The 17,332-nt window shown below is 47.7% G+C and overlaps 1 protein-coding gene across 5 annotated transcripts in view; it reads left to right on the top strand.

The window, feature by feature from the left end:
- The window catches only part of TP53BP1 (tumor protein p53 binding protein 1), a 429,855-nt gene that overhangs the window by 295,271 nt on the left and 117,252 nt on the right, over nucleotides 1-17,332 (top strand). For all 5 annotated transcript variants that reach the window (XM_069625154.1, XM_069625150.1, XM_069625153.1 and 2 more), the window contains 2 exons: nucleotides 8,100-8,195; nucleotides 9,702-10,242. In XM_069625154.1, coding sequence (XP_069481255.1) covers nucleotides 8,100-8,195; nucleotides 9,702-10,242 — 637 coding nt within the window. The remainder of the gene's footprint in view (nucleotides 1-8,099; nucleotides 8,196-9,701; nucleotides 10,243-17,332) is intronic.

Here is a 17,332-nt window from a genome sequence, read left to right as displayed (position 1 = left end):
CCTTTGTTGGTGTTGCAGAAAAGGCACCAAAACCGCAGAGTGACATGAGAAGCTGCTGAAAGCTGTGTGTTTGGCAAGATTGTGTGCAGTACCCTTTGGGAGACTACAGCAACCATGTCCTCCTGGCAATAGGTAACCCACCTTTGCTATAAGTCTGTTCTACACAGGTTGGTAGTGTGGCAATAGGTAACCCACCTTTACTATAAGTCTGTTCTACACAGGTTGGTAGTGTGGCTGAGCAGCCAGGCTTATCTCAACAGGGGTCAATGTGAGCAGTAGGGTTTTTACAGCGATTCAGTGACAAGTATCCAAAAAAACTCCTACACTCAATGTCTTTTGATTAAACAATTATTAATTTAACAGTCAGTTGAATAAGCCTTCTTCAGAAGGGAGCAATTATATATGTAACACAAAAATACATTTCAAAATACACCTTTGTTTCTCTAAATCAGAAAGTACCCATTTGGGATGGCAGACAGATGTTTCCTACACCTTGAGGTGACATAAATAACTAGGACACTGTGGACATTGATATATCACTGGTACATTTAGAGCAATACTGAGTTTGGTGTCAAAGAAAAGGGGTTTTAAGAATAAAGCAGAGATCAGACAAATATTCTGAAGCAGTTAAGTACTTTTGACCCCCCCCCCCAATGCAAAGTAAGTTAACCCTTTCCTGGAGCAAAGAAGGGTTCTTCAGCGAGCCAGGTTAGCCAATGTTAATTGAGCAAAAGTCTAGGTGAGCTGAAGCACATCTTGCAGGTAAGTAAAAGTCTTGCACAATGTTTTAGAGGTGTTTGTAGAAAAAGTAGAATCATTGTAGGACCACAAGCTGGGAGGCATGTGAGGGGCAAAGCTGCAAGCAACTCTGCAAAAGCAACCAAGACCAGTATCAACTGAGAACAAGTAAGGCTACACAACAAAGGTAAGTCCCCTTAGTATCACTGTACCTTTGGTTAGAATAAATGGTTCAAGCTGGCTTCTGTTTTTGTGTAGCTCTGTAGATCCTGTTGTTCCTGGGCCTCAGTCGTGGGGACAAAAGGGAGGACGTCTGGGGACTCCCTGCACTACAAATTGAAGGTCGGCGGCAGCAATGGGCAAACTTCGATTCAGTGGCACTTTGCGGTTTTAGCTCCTCACAAATAGGAGCACCGCAGTCTCTCGGACACCACTCAAGACTTTTCTTGCATCTGGGGTCCAGCACTCTGTTTTGGTGGCTCAGGCTTAGTCAGTCCTGCTTCCTGGGAGTCCGGAGGATCTTCCTGTAGCTCGGGTCCCACTTAAAGACACTCACTCGATTCTGGTGTTCCTCTCCCTGGCACTTCGGTTCCTGCAGCGGCAATGGAAGTACAGGCAGCTTTGAGAGGATTTTCAGATGAGCTCGTCTTGGGGTCGATTGGTCCCACCAACCCAAGGGGAGAAGTCGTCCTTTGCAGGCCTTCTCTAGTCGAGGCGAATTCGGAGCTTCAGCACTGCAGCAGGGCTTCACTAGGCAAACCAACAGGAGTTGTAGCAGGCGTCTCTTCCAAGTTCTTTTTCGGATTCCTTCGTCTCGTGGTCGACTCTGCCTTCCAAGCAAAAAGCCTCGCCTTTTTATGCAGGTTTCTCCCATTCATTCGCAGCCTAGCTGTCAATCACATAGCAAGGTGGCTGTCCTCCAAAGACGGCCCTCCAGCAAATCATCCTTGGGTGCATTCCTGTAACCAAGGAGACTAAGCACAGGGAGTTTCGGTCACCTCCCTCGCTTCCTGCACTGCTAGACATGCTGGAGCCAAAGGCAAGCTTCACTTGTGAATCCCGCCAAAGACAAAACGAACAAAGGGACCAAGCCTGGTTTGGCGCACAGAGTAAATCTCAAGAAGGACCTTTCCAATAAGAAATGGCGAAAAAAGACCAGGGCCATTTTGACGAAATGGGCACCAGTGGGTGTCTTACTGCAGCTGCAATTGCAGTTTGCGGTAAAAACACACAATGGTAGTAAAAAGTAAACCATTGCAACCAGCCATTAATTGTAGAAAGGGTAACATAAAAATGTTACATGATAAACTAGACAAAGGGGATACTAAGTAACCCCTCCAGCACCCTATTGTAAGATAGTGTGTGCTGGGTCAAGAAAGTTACACAATGTAAGTAGTCAATTTCACTTTACTGCTCTGGGAAACAGTAGTTTATCCCAGAGAAGGTATTTAATCCTTTGGGAAATCTAAGACTTCCCTGAGCCACTGCACTGAAGGTGCTGTGTGTCACAGTGTGAAAAGATTATGCTATTGATATTGTCAGAATCCAAAGTCAAAAGAAACCGAGTCCAAATCACAGAAAAATACATGAGAGAGTTGGGAAAAGGTCTGCCTCTCCAGGTTACAAATTTAAAAGTCCTAAAGTCCAGCAAAAAAGAGCTGGGGGTCTCTAAGGTAGAAGGGGAATTAGCACATTTCTGAGAATTCCCCCAACACCATGCCAGAGGTCCTCCCTCGAGACTGCTGCTGAGAGATCCTGTCCATTGTCCTGCCTTTCGTCATCAGACCAAGGAATCCGGAGGTCGGGTCCAGCACTACCATATCGAGGAGATTCTAGCTACAATCTTTTCTTCTAGCCTAAGGTACTGTGGGGTGAAAGGTATTGCTTACCTTGATCCGAGAAGTCGCTCCAGAGCACTGGAGTGCACGTAGAGGTGCCCAGGGCAACCCGCTCTTACTTCCGACTCAAGCCGCTGATTGTGTCCCTTTTAGTGAGTATTTTAACATGATCTCCAACATTGGTATTATCCTACTGCATCGTAAAGACTAGAGACTACAACGTATCCACAGGAACTTTCAGTATTCTGCTGCTTGTCAAGACTTTGAGCTCCCTCCGATCTGCCTTTAGCTAGGGTTGCATTTTGGACCTTAAATACCTTGCTGTGTAAAGAAACTGCCTCTATAACCTTAAACCCTGCTAGTCTTAGCATAACCAACTATTTCCCTTCCCAAAAGTCATTATCTTATATGTGTATGTAGAGTAAATGTCTTTACCGTATTTCTGGTAAGATCTGCGAGTGCGCGTTATTACCGATAATACAATCGAACTGTCATTACTGTCAAAAGCTGTAACAAATGTAACCGTGAACAACTACAAACTAAAACAGTGGCCTTTTGAACGTATCCTAAAGTATTCCTATATGTTCTAGTGTATGGTATGAAGTATTTAACAGTGATCCTTGTGCAAATATAATAAATATATATTTTCATATACATTTGAGTATGTGTACATCAAAGACGCACTTGGACTTATAATTTATATAAAATTATATTTTTATTATATGTACATCAGAATCACTTTAAATACCTCCTATGTTTACACTAGAACACTTTGGAATATGTTTAGAATATACTTAAAAGGACACTTTCACTTTTGTGTTTGCTCGCAGTAACACTTGTTGCAACGTTAGTGTTAGGGAGAATTCTCAGAGATGTGCTAATTCCTCTCTACTTTAGAGACCCCCAGGAACTTTGCTGGATTTTGTGGACTTGAATTTTAAGCCTGGAGAGAGTGAGACCCTTTTCACACTTTCTCATGTATTTTAATGTGATTTTAATCTGTGTTTCTTCTGGTTGTGGAGTCTGACAAACTCCATAGGCATCATCTTTTGCATTGTGTCACACAGCACCTTCAGTGCAGTGGCCCAGGGAAGTCTTTCAGATTTCCCCAAGGTTTAAATACCTTCTCTGGGATAAACTACTGTTTCCCAGAGCAGTAAAGTGAAATTGACTTTAGTTACCATTGTAACTTTCTAGACCCAGCACACACTATCTTACAATAGAGTGCTGGGGAGGTTACTTGGTATCCCCTTTGTCTAGCTTCTCATGTAACATGTTTGTTACCCTTTCCTCGATGAATGGCTGGTGTCAGGGGTTTACTTTTTACTACCATTGTGTGTTTTACCGCGGGCTACGTTCGTAGCCACAGTAGAGCACCCAAGAGTGCCATTTTTGTCAAAATGGCCCTGGTCTTCTTTTTTCGCCATTTCTTATTGTAAATGTCCTTCTTGAGATTTACTCTGCGCGCCAAACCACATTTGGTCCCTTTTTTCATTTTGCCTTTGGCGGTATTCATGAGTGAAGCCTGCCTGTGGCTCCAGGGTGTCTGGCGAGGGGCAGGAAGCGAGGGAGGTGCCCGAAACTCCCTGTGCTTAGTCTCCTGGAAGACAGGAATGCACTCTTAGGTGCTTGGCCGGCTGGCTGTCCAGCAAGGACAGCCACCCTGCTGGGTGACTGACAGCTAGGCTGGAATGAATGCGAGAAACCTGCATAAAAGGCGAAGCTTTTTGGCTTGGAAGGCAGTCGACCACTGGGCAAAGGAATCTGAAGAAGAACTTGAAGAGGATACCTGCTGCAACTCCTGGATCGTTGGTTTGCCCGGTGAAGCCCTGCTGCTGTGCTGAAACTCCACATTCGTATCGACAGAGAAGCCCCTGCAAGGACAACTTCTCCCTTTGAGTTGGTGGGACCAATCAACTCCAAAGTAAACCTGGACATCCTCTCGAACCTGGTTGAAATTCCACTGCAGTTGTTGCTGGAAACTAATAGCCAGGGTGAGAAACACCAGATCGTGTGCATTGCTTTTAAGCTGGCCAAGAGCTCCAGGAAGATCCTCCGTACTCCCAGGAAGCAGGACTGACCGAGCCTGAGGCCCCTCAACAGAGTGCGGGACCTCAGATCCAAGGAAAGCCTATCTCAACAGCCAGGAACTGCGGTGGTGTTATTTGCGGTAGACGCGAGGAGCTGAAACAACGAAGTGCCACTTGTTTGAAGATTGCCAGTTGCGGTAGGTAACTGTCCCATTACAGTGTAATGGGACAGTTACCCAGAAGCCCTCCCAGTTACCCAGAAGCCCTCCAGAAGCCCTCCCAGTTACCCAGAAGCCCTCCCAGAAGCCCCAGAAGCCCTCCCTCTTGTTCCCACGACTGAGGCACAGGAACACCAGGATCTGCAGAGCTGCACAGGAACAGAGGTCATCAGCTGCACTTTTCTTCAACCTAAAGGTACTGTAAAGTCTCAGAGAACTTACCGCTTGTTGTGCTGCCTTGCTTGTCCTCGTTGGAGACTTGTCTTGGGTGTGCTTGCAGCTTCTCTACCTCACAAGCCTAACCAGCTTGCGACCCTACTTTGATTTCCTCAATTCTACAAAGACTTTTTAAACATTGTGAAAGACTTTCTTCTTACCTGCAAGAAGTGCTTCAGTTCACCTTGACTTTTGCTAACTTAAAATTGGCTGGCCTGGCTCCCTGAATGACTCTTCTCTCTTCTGCATATGTGTTTTGCCTTCCTTCCTGGAACGGGTTAACTGACTTTGCATTGGGGGGTTATTTTGAAAGTACTTAGCTGCTTAAGTATAACTGTGTGAATAATTGTTTTACTCTGAACCCTTTTCTTGAACACTCCTCTCCAGGATTTTCTAAGTGTAACAGTGATACATTAATGTCCCCAGCACCCTAGCTATTGAAGTCACCTGAGGGTGTAGGTTGTGTCTGTGGGCCATCCCAAAAGGGTCTTTGCTGATTTAGAAACCTGAGTGTGTATTTTTGGAGTATATTTGTGTGTTGCTTTATATTGCTCCCTTCTGAAGAAGACTTATATAACTGACTGTAAATAAACTAATAATTGTTTAATCAAGAAACCTTGTGTGTAAGAGTTTATTTGAATACTTGTCACTGTGAATCTCTGTGTAACTCCCCTACAGCTCACATTGACCCCTCTTGAGATAGGCCTGGCTACTCGACCTCACTACCAACCTGTGTAGTACAGACTTATACCAAAGGTTGGGTTCTTATTGCCAGGAGGTCAGGGTTGTTGTAGTGCACCCAAAGGGTACGGCATGCAATCTTGCCCAACACTTAGAAAGGCAAAAGACAATACTGTCGTATTATTGGTAATTACGCACACACACGGTTCTTTGTAGATTTACGGTAAGACATTTACTCTGCAAACACATATAAGAAAGTAACTGAAAGGAAGGAAAAGGGTTAGCGTAACACTATTCTGGTTCTAGAGAGGGTTTCTTCACACAGCAAGTCTTTCAAGTCCAAAAACGCAACCCTAGCTAAAGGCAGTTTGGAGAGGGCTCAAAGTCTTGAGAAGCAGCAGAATATGTTCCTGTGGATTTCTTGAAGTCTCTAGTTTTTTAGAAGCAGCAAGTTATAACTAACGATGGAGGCCCTAAATGAGACTCGATGAAGGGACACAAGCAGCGGCTTGAGTCGAAGGTAAGAGGGGGTTGCCATGGACACCTCTACGTGTACTCCAATGCTCTGGAGCGACTTCCTGGAATCGGGTTATCTGTACCTTTTCCACTCTGCGGTTTTGGAACCTTTTCTGCAGCACCAATGAAGGACGCAGATCGCCCTGTCCAATCTTCGCTTCCTGCAGTCCCACGCTTTGATGAAGGGGTCTGGGCAAGTTGGATCAGATCTCTGCAGTGTCCTTGGGGGCTCAGCAAAGATTTAGACTGATTCAGCCTTTCCACAATGACGCACTCAAAATGGGCAGCAGGTCTCCTGGTATTGGGGTTGAGTAGCTCTGAAAACTCCTAGGACCTTGGGAATTGGCTCAATTCAAAATTCGTTTTGGGACTGGTTATTCCCACCAGCCAAAGGGAAGGATTCGTCCTCTTCGGAGCTCCTCGATCGCACAGAAACCGGCGCTAGGATAGCAGTGGTCGCTTCTGCTGGTGACTCTGGTCGTCTTCTTCTTTGGTTACTTCTCCTTCCAGTGGTCGACTTGCCTTTCACTCCAGAAGCCTCACCTTTTATCTAGTCCAAGCACACACTCCTCTGAAATCTCTCTCAGCATTTTGCAGAAAGGGGCATGTGGCTGTCCAATCAGCACAGCCAGACCCCCTCTGGCAACTGGTTCTATTCAGGCACTCTGGCAGACAAAGGACAGGGGGGGTGGAAAACACCTTCGCCACTCCCTGCCTGCCCAGAGACTCTGGAGCCTAGATGGGGACACCCAAGGGGTCCGCCAAAGGCAAAACACACACACTGACCTTCCCCTCCCAGAATGGTAGAAGAAGGGCTAACTAAGAACAACCGGGCTAGTAATGGCAAAAAAAGAAGGGAGGCCCCAAGTTGGTACTTGGGTGCCCCTACTGTGCACTACCAACGCTATGGACATAGCCTGCAGTATAAAAAAGACCCAGTTGTTGGTAGAACACGTCCACTGCCACCAGCCATAACTATGAGATTGTCTATGTGACTAAAAAGTCACAGGAACAGAGAAAAGGGGGATACTAGGTATCCCTGTGGCACTCCACATAAGGTGGTGTGTGGCAATCTCTCAAACTATAGGGTTTTGGGAGAGACACTCAGGTTAACTACAGTTCTTAAGGATAGAGAGATACTAACGATATAGGAAAACAAATCTTTGAGGATCCTAATGGTCCCCAGCAGCACTGCCCATAAGGAGCTGTGTGCTGCAGTAGTAAAACACTGATGTCTTTAAGAGCTATGGGGCAGACAGACTGCATAGTAGAGGTAGAATACAAAGAATGAGTTCCAAAAGACAGAGCACACAAGAATAGATGATTGGAGAAGGGCTCCACTCGTTCAGGAATTAAGGAAAAAGGTCCAGAAGTGCATCAGAATGTGCTGGGGTCTCACTGGGAGAGGGGATGACACATCAACATGATATATCTCCCGAGCAGAAACCGATGATGATCTTATGTTATTCGCATGCTTGATGACATTGGCTTCAGCCACCTGCATAAGAATAGTGAACTGGCCCCTGGACCTTACCTTATAAGCTTTGCTGTACAGAGTCAGTAATTCCTAAACAACCTTTGAATCAAGTCCCTGGCAACTAACTGCGTGCATGTAAATAGATTCTCTCTCAAAATGTGCTGTTGTCATTGAATAAATGCTTTTTTCTTCTTAACATTCATATTTTAGCTGTTTTTGTTGCCTGCCTCTTTCACAGCATGCTTTGCCTTTTCAAATATATTACAGGAGATGACGGAAATTGACATGTGCTTGCATCCTGTTAAACAACTGTCTTCCATTTCTAATCACCAAAGCACTACACACTTTCTGTAATCCTCTCATTGAGTTTACATCGTTCTTTTAGCTCCCTCAGCACCCAGAAAACACCATCCGTTTTCAGTCGTGTCTGTGAAGTACGCCGAGAAGAAGAGGCTAAAGGTCATGATCTGACACCAGTCAGGTATTATGCCAAGTATTTGTTTGGTTTAAATTTGGTTATTGATTAATGGCAAGCCATTATTTTTCTGTTAGCAAGTTTGGTAGTGTAAGGTTCTCCATTGCGTGTTAAGTAGAGGCATTTTCTAAAACAAATGTATTAAGAATCTTCAAATACGTACAAAATAAAAACAAACTGTTAAATAGTTCCACGTGACAGATCTATTTCAATCTTAGAAAGGGTCTGTCCTGTGCACATATGTGATTCAGTGATGTGTATGTAAAAATCAGTGATGTGTGTGTGTGTGTATATTATATGCACACTGAGAGCTGGCCATGTTTTAGTTCTGTTGTCAAATAGGTAAGACACTGAAGCAGCCAGTTTTAAATAAGGTTGTGTCTTAGTTTATCCATGAAAATGATCAGCATCTATTTCAGTAAAGCCTAATATTGCATGGCTGCTACTAAACACTTGCTTGTAGGGCATGTAATCATGAATATTAAATCTGAAATATGATATGGAAGGTATTAACCCTTGCAATGGATTGAATCTGATAGTAAGTGGCAAAGGGAAGAAGTGCCCGTGTTTCAAAGTTGAATAGACTGTTGAATGTCTATATTGCACCAGTGTATCCTTCAAGTATGAGACCCTCTGCATTGCCTACAAAGATTTCTGGAGCCTGGGCCAACACTACTTACGACACACTCTTCCCAAATATACTCCCTCTAGAGCACTCCACTCGTCGTCCTCCAACTCTCTGCGGGTGAGCCGTTTTTCCAAACAGAGACTTGGGCGTAGATCCTTATCCTCTGCAGGGGCCTGCCTCTCCGTCTTGAGCTGGATCTCCTTTAAATTCCAGAAACTTCCCAAGACCTTCCTCTTCTCCTCTGCCTTCTCTCTACCTCTCCCCTGCTAACCTGTGCTCTCTATCTGCTACCACCTCCCTCTGCTCAGCTAGCTGACTGGTCCGCCTGGCTCACCTCAGAACCTTACAGGTCCAAGGCAGCCACACCAGTCCCTGCAGTTGCCTCCGGGCCCCGGCACTACTTGCAGCACAACGCACTTCCCTAAGAGATAGCCCTTGTCACTTAACCCGGCCCCCTGGCCCTCCTGGACCAGGGTCCTTCCCTTGTCTGGAACTGTATACACCTTACCTAATACGTTCCTTGTCTGGCTTGTGTTAGTGGCACATTATAAATGCACAATAACCTGCTTGTTCCCCTCCTATCCTCCCTGCTTGTCACGCACTTGCATTATTGTGAGTCTGTTATGCTTGTTCCCCCCTACCCCTGCTTTCCCCCACTATCTGTTAACGCACTTGAATTAGCGGAAATGTCGTCCGGCCTAGTATGCTTATTATTATTGTATGTCATTCTTAAATTTCGAAGGCCTTATGAATGATTTGTATCCCATGTACCCCTCCCGTCTTGGAGCACTTTGACGCACTCATTTTGTGTCTAAGTGCTTCATAAATAAACAATACAATACCAGTTCCAAATCTCAAATTTTGCCTTATTGTTTTACTCCTAGGGGGGACCCATTCTGCTATCCGAGCACCGAAGACGAGAATGTGTTTGGTGAGGAGCACCGAGCCTGGCCGCGTCAGCAGCGCTTGAAGCAGATCTCCCGGGGGCAAATGGTGGTGACTCGGCCTACACAAGAAAAGTCCAACGCAGCAGCACAGTCTCCAGCAGAAGCGGAAGAGCCTATGGAAGTTGAAATTAGTTGTGGGAATCCAGTGTTCAGTGTTTCAGAAAGGACTCCTCAAGAAAACCCAACTGTCTGTGTTTCTGCAATGCCTGTGCATGAAATCCAACACTCCTTACAAGATCAAAACAATAGAGATGTCAAAACGCTACAGACTATGAACTCTGCATGTACTAGTATATCAGCTGCCACACAAACTGAGCGAAGAGCAGGTGCCCAAATAGACGTAGGAACGAGTATGAATGGTCAAGGATGCGCAAGACACGATGCCATTGTCCAAACTGAGAAGGCGCTCCTGAAAAAGGAAAATGGGCAAAGACCTTCCCACCCACGTGGAGACGATACAGAATCTGTCCACAGCCAGGTAACACTACTGATAAGTGTGTGGTCCTGTTACGCAAATAATTGTGGGTCCTAAAATTCAAAAGAATGTTGGAGTTTGTCAAGATGAGCATGAAAGAGGTATTTATTTGTGCATCATTAGTCTGTAGTCTAAAGAATCTGGACAATGCTTCTTCTGACTTTTTGTTGTGACACATCAGTGTGTGCTCCGCTCTGCAGTCTATGGTGTCAGACCTCAGCCACCCTATCCCCTTTGAAATTCATCATTTGAATTTACAGCAGTTAATACAGGGAATTCGAAAACAATTGTCAAGAATTGGTGGTTAACAAAATCCAAATATATTTGGTCAATTAAAACCTCCAGCACCCAACACAATGTTTACCAGCACATGATACTAGACTTTAAGTTGTTTGTTGGAGAGGGCATGTTTGCCATCCTCCTCTGCCCACACCCTCTCAGTCCTTAACTCTATTTTTGAGCAGTTTCCAATATACAGCAAAGAGTTTGTTATCCAACGCCCATGGTGGACTCGAGGGTGCTTGATTGCAAAATATTCCAGTTAACGGAATGGGTGTGCTACGATGGACTTCTATGGAGGATTTTGGTGGAGGATTTTGGGAGGCCACTCTCACGTTGAACAAGACTGTTGGGGAGTTTTACAAAGTTCCTGTCTTTGAGAGGACTTCGGAAGACTCATTCTTGGGGGTACAGGGTTACAACTCTTGGCTTAGGCCTGAACCACACAAGGTTTGGTAGCAATGGCTGAGCAGCCAGTCTTAGTCTAGGAGGGAGGGTGGCTGTAGTGAGGCAGACAGAACTCTGAGCATACACTTAGTTCAAGGAAACTGTTACACACTATAAATTATATGAAAATGAGTATTTATTGTATATACACTAAGGCGTATAACATTCAAGGAAAGTACCATCTCACAATACCATTAAACACAGACTACTTGCAATATCAAATGGATAGAAAATACTTCAGAACAGTTGTAAGGTAACACAAAAGTGGTAGAAACCCATGAAACAAGTATACAAACTTTAGACCAGTTTTGTATAATTTTAGGTAACCCTGCTCAGCCAGTATCAGGCAGTCCAATCCTATTTTAGGTGAGTCTCAACGAGTCAAAGGGGAGCACTGGGGGTCCAGTGACAAAGGGCTGCGGATGAAAAGCAGGTAAACAAATGGACAAGGCAGAGTCTCTGAAGATTTCTTCAAGTTTACAGGTAAGTAGCAGTTAATTGTTTTTGGTAAAGAGCACAAAGGGTTGTCCAACCCAATGTAGCTCAATGTAGGCCAGGTAGGGGATGTAACAGCTTAATTGCAACCCTCTGAAGCACAGGAACAACAAAGCAGCCCCAGGTAAATATTTGGGTTTGACCAGTACCTTGTAAGCGAAGAAGCTTGTGCAGCAGGACGGTTCCCAAGGAGAGGCGACGGCAGATCCTGCTTCTTGGTCTTGGCGACTGAAGAAAAGAACTTGCAATGGATCTGATGGTTGCACTCACGCAGTTGGACGGCCAGCAGAAGGACTTTGCAGCACTCGCTTGTTGGTGCCTTTTTTAAGACTTGTTAAGATCACGGTTATTGTGCGGTGGAGTTTGCACCCTTTCTCAGTCCTTGTCTCGGTTGTGGGGACTTTGTGGCGGAATCCAGTTACTGGAGTTCCAGAAGGATGCCTACCAAGTTTAAGACGAAACCGTTCTTCATAAGACGTTGCACTGCAAAATGGCACAGGAGCCCGTGCATTGAGGTATCGCAGGCCGTGGAGGTTGCAGCTCGTCCAGGGATGGCTCAAAATGCAGTTCTTCTTGGCACTGGTTAGGCCTGCTGGTCCAAGGCAGGAAGTTGTCCGCTTCAGGGCTTCCCTGTCCCTCAGAAGTTGATGTCGGGACAGAAGCGGTTACTCGGATGGCTCTGGCAGTCGCTGGAAGTGGCTGCGTACATCCTTCTTCTTCGGATCTTCAGATTCAGCAGTCAACTGAGTTTCTGCTCCAGGAACCTCGTCTTTTATGCAGGAAAATTGGCTGAGCCCACCAATCACCAGACATGCATTCATTCAAACCTGGGGGGTGGCTGTCTAATTGGGACTGCCAGCCTCCCAGCACAAACTGGTTCCAGGCAGACACACTGCAGGACAAAGACTTGGTGGAGTTTTGGTCCCCTCTCCCACTTACTGTCCTTTCAGGCACTCAAAGATCCTTGGAGGGCTTTCCAAGGGAAGCCCGTCATAGACAAAAGACCCATCAAGACCTCTCCCACCCAGGCAGGTAAAAGAAGGCTCAAGTAAGAACAAGTTATCACGAACAATGCTTAAAAAAGGACAGCCACAATCTTAAGTCAGTGGTGACCCTTGTGTCCCCCTACCGCAGCTGCAAAGACAGCCTGTGTTGAAAGGCCACAAAAAGGTTGCAAAAAGGTACACTGCCACCAGCCTGTCAGATGAACTTGTGCCAGTAACTAAATGTCACTGGGAAAGTGAGAAAAGGAAGACCATGTTCTCCTTCAGCACTCCACTTAAGGGTGTGGACTAATCTCACAAAATAAAATACAGGTGTGACAAAAGGGTGTCCCCCCCCCGCCCTGGTAACGTGTTAACAGAGTTAAAATAAAAAGGAAAGCTCAAGGAGCATCCTGCAACACTGCACAGAAAGTGCTGTGCGCTGCAATAATAAAGTGTAGATGCCAGAACTCATGGAGGAATGTCTCTCTCCATCAAAATGTACCAAAAAGAGGTCAAAAGGGTTCCCAAGGTTAGAGTGAAAGAATGAGGGAGTGTGGAAAAAGGTTCCCACTCAGGAGAACTGGTCAAAAATCCATGAGTCCAGCAAAAAGTGCTGAGGGACTCTCAGGGGGAGAGAATTTCATTTAAAAGGGAAAATCTGTTCTAAAAAAAGACACTGAGATTTTAGCCAAACCTAATCAAGGTGACGTAGCAGAGTGGCAAGGCTTAGTCTCAGGAGGAGTGAGAGAGTGGTCTAGGGTTACAATGAATCCACACAGAGCAACGCCAATAATTCCAGTTAGTCAGAGAAGTATACAAAATATACAATAGTGTATAAACATACACACCAAGCAAGTGAAACCTCTAGTCAAATATTGTCATGTCATATAACTATAAAACCAATATATACAATAACCCTTAGGAGAAATCTTAAAGCATTTGATTCAGTAACCAGTGTAACACAGATAAGTACTCAGATGCATAGAAATAGAAAGAAAACTTCAGGATAATCATAGCACAGCTTCCCTATGAAGCGCAACCCTAACATGGTTTGGGGCCTTTTGCCCAAATGTTACCAGCTCCAAAGTAGATACTTCACCGGTAGATTTAGGAATAGATCGGCAGTGCCAGTGGTTATGATGAAGAGCCAACAAGCAAAAGTTTTGGTAAGTAAAATCACCCAATCACAGTCCTTAAGGTGGTCCTAGGAAGGGATACTTGACCAGGCCTCCACCATCCAAAGAGTGATTTACTGACAGGATATTATGCTCATGTAACCCTATGGAGAAAAGTGGGAAAAGGAGCAGTTATGTTAACTTTCCCCCCTGACTCCAATTCTTCCAGAGACCACTGCTGAGGTTCCCGATTTTGTTGGGGGAAGGGTGTAGTCTTCTCCAGCATGGGGTCTGGCATGGATTCACATGCTCATGAATATTGCCCGTCGTCAGGCCGGGAATCCTCAGTACAGAAAAAAATCAGTATCGGTTTCGTTTCTGATCTGTCTTTCTTAGTAGTAACCAATCACTGGTCTCTGGGTCATACTGCCCCCAGCCAATGACTGCCCTCTCCCTAAACCCCGCCTCTGGCAACCATCCTCAGATTTTTACCGCACGTTCAAGTGTTGGGAGTCCTCGTGCTGTAGCTCTCGAGCTTTTGCTGCGTTTTCGCACTTTTTCAGGAGATTTTTCTCATTTTTCGGTTAAATAGAGCCTCAAGCTCCACCGTTTCTACATCCGATCAACGGGGACCCGTTTCGGAGTTTTCTTCGCCCCTCAAGGGTGAAGATTTCGTCGAGTTACGCTTTTGGAGGATTCCAGAGGTTCCGAGGCCTACCCCGGACATGGCCCAGGAGAAAGGAAGCTCGACGCCCGGGAAGCTTTCAGGATCTGCCCTGGATACTAGCGTCAGAATGTGTTCAAGGAGGACGAGCATTCGGTATGCCTCTACTGTCTCCATGAGGACAAGACGCACGTGGAGAAGGACTGTGCGTTTTGTGGGAACATGTCGGAGCGGACCATGAAGGATCGCCACCTCCGTCTCGCCAACTGGCTGGAAGGGAAGAGCCCGTCAGGCGAGAAGAAGAAGAAGAAGAAGAAGAAGTCCGAGCGGTCTTCTAAGTCCTGTGAGGGCGCCCCGGCGACGGGGGCCCAACAAAGGCCAAGCACTGCGAGTCCGCGGGCAGCGGGAGCGCCGAACGGTCGGGCTCTTTGGCTGCCAGGCAGGGCGCATCCCCCCCGGCGCCATCAACCACGAGCCAACGCTCTGGCTCGGGTAAGAGGAAGTCCGAGAACCCGGCAAAGCTTTTGTAGAGGCCCTGGTCGATCTCGAAGATTCCGGCAGAGGGGGAGCGAGGCTCGGACCCTCCCCCCCAAGGTGAAGTCCCCAGGCATGCAGAAGGTGACAATGGCCTTAATTCACCCTGTTAAGACCTCAATTGAGGATGTCGCAGCGGCCCTGGCTCAGCCTGTGGAGGCTACGCCAGTGGAGGCGACCTCAGGATCCAGAGTCTCATTGCCACCGCGAAGGGAGTCGTCTTTCAGGCCCATAGAGAAGACCCCCATTAAGTCCCCGTTGGAAAAGGAGGGTGAGGGGCAGGTGACCATCGTGGATACGGACACGACCTCTGAAGAAGAGCTCATCGAAGTCGTGGAGGAGACCCAGCCCATCAGGAGGGATCCCGACGAGGGCGACGACGAGAGTGACGGTGTCACCGACGAGGTTCCTGAAGAGCCCTCGCGCCCGTCGTTTCCGGTGCCGCAGGACACTTCGGCGGCCATTTTGTCAGCGATTAGTCCTTATGCTCGGAGATGAGGACAAGGTTGCCCCTCCCCCCAACGGAGGTACCTGAGCCAGACCCGACGGGGGAACTGGAGCCGGGACCTTCGGAAAGTCCACCGCATAAGAAGAGGACGCCTCCTCTGCCACCTCTCCCACCTCTGCGGCCTGCTCTGCCTTCCCCCGGTCAACTACCCACGGGGATGATACGGGCACGGACACGGCTACGACAGGTACAGATGACGACGGAGGCGACGACGGGACGTGTCCCCCATCGCCCCCTGCTCGGGCGTCCTTGCACAACGAGATTGTATCCTTCCATGCCATGATTTCCAGGGCATCCCTGCCAGCCCTGCCCCGAAGAGAAGAAGGAAGGGTTCCTTTACCAACGGCACGAGGCTAAAAGGAAGACGGTCCTCGCCGTACCACTTCTTGATGACATCTGGGATGAGGGGCTTGCCCTCCTCAAGAACCCTGCCACGGCGCCTACGAGAAGTACCGGGTCCCCGACGCTGCCCCCTTGTGCCTTCGGGCGCAACCTACCCCGGATTCGGTCGTCTCGGCGGCAGCAAAGAAGAAAGCTGGGGGAGGGCATCGGCCTCGACATCAACTTCCCCGCTGGACGGCGAGGGCAGGAAGCTGGACACGATGGGACGACGGGTCATCTCATCCTCAGCGACGACTATCAAGGCGGCCAACGCCCTGGCTATCGTAGCCCGCTACGGCAGGGAGTTGTGGTTCAAAATCGCCCCTCTATTGGACTTCCTTCCGGACGCAAAAGGGCTGAGGCCCTTGAAATCTTACAGGAAGGTGAGATTGCTTCGGACCACGCCATCACGGTGGCAACGGACATCGCCGACACCGGGTTCCGTCAGTTGGGCAACGGCGTTTGCCTGAGACGACGAGGGTGGCTCAAGGTGACGGATTTCCGCAAGGACGTACAAATGGTTTTGGACATGCCCTTCGACGGGAACAACCTGTTTGGGAAGGCGGTTGATGAGTCCCTTCAGGCTATCAAGACAGAAACTGAGACTGCCCGGGCACTGGGAGTGCTCCAACAACGATGGCTGTCCTTTTGGAGCTCCGGAGGCAGACAAGGTGCCTCCAAGGGATCCGGCAGTGGCTCCTCGACGTACCGCCAAGCGGCAAGATCTTCGTCTCAGGAGGCCTACAGGGGACGTGGCAAGTCAGGTGGGGCCCGTCGTCGTCGACAAGGTCAAGGAGGCAAGGCGGCCTCCAAACAAAATTGAACCGACCGTGGGGTCGGTCCCCCGCCGAAGCACCCCGGTGGGAGGCCGACTGACGAGGTTCGTCAGCGTGTGGGAGTCCATCTCCACCGACCGTTGGGTGCTGGACGCTCTGGCCCAAGGGCACGCTCTCGAGTTCCAGAAGAAGTGCCCTCGCGTTCCACCCGTGGCCAGGAAGGAAAATCACGTCCCTCAACTACTGTTGAAAGCAAGGGCGATGCTCAAGAAAGGTGCCATCGAGCTCGTCCCAAAGAGGCTTCGGGGCTCCGGAGTTTACTCAAGGTACTTCCTCGTAAAGAAGAAGACAGGAGGATGGCGTTCCATCCTGGACCTGCGACGACAAGGTACATCAAGGCACAGAAGTTCCGGATGGTCACTGTTAGGGAGAATTCTCTGTTTAGGTTGAATTTCCTAACCTATTGAGTCCCCCAGCAGCTTTGCTGGATTTTTGGGGTTTATTGTTTTCTCCTGCCAAGAGTGAGACTCTCTTACCCTCACTCTTGGGCATGATTTGAGTGCGTTTCTTTGAATCTAGATGTGTTTAATGGGCTATGGGGTCTTTTACTCCATAGCGCTTCATGTGTTTTTGTGATGTGTGTTACACAGCACCCTCAATGCAGTAACACAGGGGTGTCATAGTGACCCCCCAGTAGACTCCATACCCTGGGACTGACTACTGTCTCCCAGGGCATGTAAAGTCACCATTGACTTTACTATTCTTAAATTCTGAACAGAACCAGTACAAACCATCATATTGTGGACGTACTGGCTGGGGCAATTCTATTGCCCCAGGGTCTGTTAGTCGAGGGGGCACGTCTCCGTCCCCCCTGATCGAGTTTTGGCTGGTGGCAGTGGATACTACTT

The sequence above is a fragment of the Ambystoma mexicanum genome, chromosome 11 (assembly GCF_040938575.1).
Source record: "Ambystoma mexicanum isolate Mex_15411 chromosome 11, UKY_AmexF1_1, whole genome shotgun sequence".
Lineage (NCBI taxonomy): Eukaryota > Metazoa > Chordata > Amphibia > Caudata > Ambystomatidae > Ambystoma > Ambystoma mexicanum.
Note: the sequence above shows the minus strand (reverse complement) of the source record. Positions and strands in the feature narration are given on the sequence as shown.